The sequence below is a fragment of the Mandrillus leucophaeus genome, unplaced genomic scaffold, assembly GCF_000951045.1.
Source record: "Mandrillus leucophaeus isolate KB7577 unplaced genomic scaffold, Mleu.le_1.0 Scaffold234, whole genome shotgun sequence".
Lineage (NCBI taxonomy): Eukaryota > Metazoa > Chordata > Mammalia > Primates > Cercopithecidae > Mandrillus > Mandrillus leucophaeus.
In genome coordinates, this window is record NW_012102410.1 from 1043848 (window position 1) to 1048643 (window position 4796).

The window sequence follows — 4796 nt, forward strand, 5'->3', positions numbered from 1 at the left end:
GCTTGTCTCCAGCCCTTGGGTTGCAGTCATGGCCATGCATAGCCTGCACTAGATGCTTACCCAGGGAAAACCCTTCAGGCCTGGGCTGGAATCTTAGGACCCAGAGACTACCGAGGCACGGGCCACACCGTAGATAAGCACCCCCCACCCCGCCATGGTGGGTAAACACCACCAGCCCTGGCGAGTCTCTCCTTCCTACCCATAGCACTGGCTTCTGGACCCAAAAATATGCTATTGTCAGGGGTGGCTGCAGGTTACACCCACTTTGCCTGGGCTCTCTGCAGGGGTCCCGCCCCCAGACAGACACTCTTGAGTCCAAGTCTTCAGCCCTCCTCCCGGCAGGTTCAAAGCAAGGCTGGCCAGTGTTCGAGGGAGACAGGGTTCCTCATCCACAGCTGAGGCATCGAGGCTGAGCCTAGTGGGAGAAGACAGGGTACTGGGGCTTCGGCAGGTCTTGCCCACCTGGCTGCTGCCCCAGGCATCCAGGGGGACTTGAAAGAACATGCAAGGGGGCCCTTCCAGGACAGGGAAGGGTGCACAGGCCACAGAGAGGGGTCTAGACCTCCCAATATGAGAGGAGTTGGTGACAAGGGGGAGACTACAAAGAAAGCCAGCCTGGTTATATTTGTTGGAGCTACGTTTGCATCTCAGATCGTTTTTACACAGACTGGTTTTCTTTTCTTTTCTTTTCTCTTTTCTTCTCTTTTTCTTTTCCCTTCCCCTTCCCCTTCCCCTTCCCTTTCCCTTCCCTCTTTCTTTTTTTTTTTTTTTTGAGACAGAGTCTCACTCTGTCACCCAGGCTGGAGTGCGGTGGCACAATCTCAGCTCGCTGCAACCTCTGCACAATCTCGGCTCGCTGCAACCTCCGCCTCCCAGGTTCAAGCGATTCTCCTACCTCGGCCTCCCAAGTAGGTGGGATTACAGGCATGCACCACCATACCCAGCTAATTTTTACATTTTTAGTAGAGACAGGGCTTCACCACGTTGGCCAGGCTGGTCTCAAACTCCTGACCTCAAGTGATCCCCCTGACTCTGCTTCCCAAAGTCCTGGGATTACAGGCATGAGCCACTGCACCCGGCCTGAATTTCTATTTGGGATGACTTGGAAGGGGTTGAGAGACACAGGTTAGGGGTGTCTAGAGGACCCCTCCTACTATTTGGTGCTGCTACTGTGGGGTGCCTGGCATCTCACACATTTCTGGTTTGATCATAAGTGCATGGATGCAGATCACATTTAGCCTTATATGCATGGGTCTGATGGGGGCTGAGCATGGCTGTACTCTCAGCAGGTGTGCAAGATTGGGTTTTTGTGTGCTTGCAGTGTGTGTGCTTGCAGTGTGTGCGTGCAGTCGATTTTTTTTTTCTTTCTTTTTTTTTTTTTTTAGATAGAGTCTTGCTCTGTCGCCCAGGCTGGAGTGCAAGTGGCACAATCCTGGCTCACTGCAACCTCTGTCTCCTGGGTTCAAGCGATTCTTGGGCCTCAGCCTCCCAAGTAGCTGGGACTACAGGTGTGCACCACCATGCCAGGCTAATTTTTGTATTTCTAGTAGACAGGGGGTTTTGCCATGTTGGCCAGGCTGGTCTTGAACTCCTGACCTCGGGTGATCCACCCGCCTTCGCCTCCCAAGGTGCTGGGATTACAGGTGTGAGCCACTGTGCCCGGCCTCACGTGCAAGTTTTTTGGGCTGCCTCTGATGGTGCAGATGCCCCTCATGTCCCTACAGCAGGGATCCCCAACCCCTGAGCCACAGACTGGTAGGTACTGGTCCGTGACCATTTATTTATTTATTTATTTATTTATTTATTTATTTATTTATTTGAGACGGAGTCTTACCCTGTCGCCCAGGCTAAAAGGTCACGGACGGCCAGGCGCAGTGGCTCACACCTGTAATCCCAGCACTTTGGGAGGCCAAGGCAGGTGGATCATGAGGTCAGGAGTTCGAGACCAGCCTGACCAACACGGTGAAACTGCATCTCTACTAAAAATACAAAAATTAGCCTGGTGTGGTGGTGCATGCCTGTAATCCCAGCTACTCGGGAGACTGAGGCAGGAGAATCGCTTGGACCCGGGAGGTGGAGATTGCAGTGAACCGAGATCACGCCACTGCGCTCTAGCCTGGGCAATGTAGTGAGACTCCATCTCAAAAAAAAAAAAGAGAATCTAATGCCTGACGATCCCATCACCCCCAAAATGGACCAGCTAGTGCAGGAAAACAAACTCAGGGCTCCCACTGATTCTACATGATGATGAGTTGTATAATTATTTAATTATGTATTACAATGTAATAATAATATAAATAAAGTGCACGATAAATGGAATATGCTTGAATTATCCAGAAAGTATCCCCTTTCCCCCTGGGTCCATGGAAAAATTATCTTCCATGAAACCGGTCCCTGGTGCCAAAAAGGTTGGGGACCATGGCAGGTGCAAGGGGCAGCTTGTCTCAAGACCTGGCTCTGGCCTTCTGGACCCCTGCCCTGTCCCAGTGGTGCATTGTGGGAGGCAGGCAGCAGTGGGGAACTGACCTCCGCCAGCTCTCTGAGCAGCTCCGTGACCTTTCCCAGCTGCGCCGCCTTGACAGGTCCTGGGACTCCGCCAAGTTGGAGAAAAGAGAATCCCTTCCTGGTTCTTCACTGGGGGCGCGGCTGTCTGGGGCCTCCCCAGGCTGGCTGTGGGAAGGGGCCCCAAGGCCCAGGTCCTGCAGATACTCGCTGCCCTGAAGGGCCCCCAAATCCAGGCTGAGGTCCTCTGCACTCTCGCTGAGCCGCCTGGGAAAATCATCCTCCTGTAGGTTGGGAGGGTGAGGAGAGAGAAGATGTTCACCAAGGGGCAGCAGAGCCTGGGGTCTCTTGAACACAAGGTCCCTGCTCCCAACATTCAGACCCTGCCTGTCCCCAACCTGTCCATCCTGGGCTCAGCGCCCTTCTCACAGTGAGTGGGATGGAATGGGAGGGAGTAATCCCCCAGTGTCCTGTCTAACCTGGACCTTCAAGACCTCACCCCCACAAAAGGACCAGAAGTCTGGTGTTCCATGCCAAATTCCCCTACTTCTAGCCTTGGCAAAGTACTTCTCATCACCGAGTTTCCATCTGATTATCTTTTTTTTTTGTTTTTTGGTTTTTTTTTGGTACAGTTCCTGCTCCTGTTCCTATTTCTTTTTCCTTTCCTTCTTTTGTCCTTCACTTCCCTCTTCTCCTCCCAGTCATTCTATTTGTCATTCTGTCCAGCCAGGGCACCTCCCTTTTCTTCTCCTTGCAAAACCTCCTCTCCCACCCAGCCCATCCTGAGTCTGTCTGGTGAACTCCTATGCATCCGTCAAAACCCAGCTTGCGCATGCCCTCCAGGTTGCTTTCCTGACTCCTCAAGGTTGGTAAGATGCCCCTCCTCTGGGCTGTCAGGATCTGGAGGACAAGAATTGTCCTTTTTCAGGCCTTTGTTAGGACTGTCTGCACACAGGATTTGGTGGGTAGGTGGGTGGGTAGGCTTCCCCCATGGTTCCATGTGAGGCCAGTGCTGATATTCGGCTCCAGGCATCCATGTGATCTCAGGCAGCCCTTGGTGGATGCTCTCAATTTGTCAGCTGCACATCTTGGCCGGCAGGAGGCAGGGGGTCTGTGTCCACACCTGTCTTGGGATGAGCAAGGAGGAGCCTACGCAGGGTTTGCCCTTTCACCTGAACCACCCATGTTGATGTCGTTATAGATTTGGCCACTCCCTTCTTTTTATTGCAGTGAAATACACATCACATAAAATTTATCATCTTAACCTTTTTTTTTTTTTTTTGAGACGGAGTCTTGCTTTGTCGCCTAGGCTGGAGTATAGTGGCACGATCTCGGCTCACTGCAACCTCCACCTCCCGGGTTGAAGCGATTCTTCTGCCTCAGCCTCCTGAGAAGCTGGGATTACAGGCACCCTCCATTATGCCCAGCTAATTTTTGTATTTTCAGTAGAGATGAGGTTTCACCATGTTGGCCGGGCTGGTCTCGAACTCCTGACCTCAGGGGATTCGCCTGCCTCGGCCTCCCGAGGTGCTGGGATTACAGGCATGTGCCACTGCTTCTGGATAATTTATATATATATATTTTTTAGTAGAGACAGGGCTTCACGATGTTGGCCAGGATGGTCTTGAACTCCTGACTTCAGGTGATCTGCCTGCCTCAGCCTCCCAGTGTTGGGATTACAGGCGGGAGCCACCATTCCCGGGCCCATCTCTTAACCATTTTTAAGTGCCCAGTTCAGCATCATTAAGCACATTCCCATTGCTGTGCAACCATCACCTCCATGTATCTCCAGAACTTTCTCATCTTCCCAAACTAAAATTTTGTTCCCATGAAACACTCGCTCCTCATTTCCCTCCCCAGCCCCTGGCACCCACCCTTCTACTTTCTGTCTCCATGAATCTGACCAGGCCTGGCGTGGTGGCTCATGCCTTGGAATCCCAGCAATCTGGGAGGATCGCTTGAGCCCAGGAGTTTGAGACCAGCCTGGACAACACAACAAGACCCTATCTCTACAAAAAAAAAAAATTTAAATTGAGCTGGGCATGGTGGCAGACTACTTGGGAGTCTGAGGTGGGAGAATCACTTGAGCCTGGAGGTCGAAGCTGCAGTGAGCTGTGATCATGCTACCGCACTCTAGCCTGGGTGACAAAGAAAGACCCTGTCTCTTAAAAAAAAAAAAAAAAAAGGCGGGGGGTGGTAAATCTTGAACCCGACGAGTCCAGAGACCTCCTACGAGGGGAATCAGGCAGTATTTGTCCTTTTGTGTCTGGTTTATTTCACCGAGCACAGCATCC

The 4796-nt window shown here is 52.0% G+C and overlaps 1 protein-coding gene across 1 annotated transcript in view; it reads right to left on the bottom strand.

Annotated features, from left to right (window-relative positions):
- The window catches only part of ARHGEF18 (Rho/Rac guanine nucleotide exchange factor (GEF) 18), a 150794-nt gene that overhangs the window by 122727 nt on the left and 23271 nt on the right, over positions 1-4796 (bottom strand). Inside the window, exons 3-4 of the mRNA XM_011982062.1 lie at positions 2527-2786; positions 265-415 (exon numbers count right to left, since the gene is read on the bottom strand). Of these exons, the coding sequence (XP_011837452.1) occupies positions 265-415; positions 2527-2786 (411 nt within the window). The remainder of the gene's footprint in view (positions 1-264; positions 416-2526; positions 2787-4796) is intronic.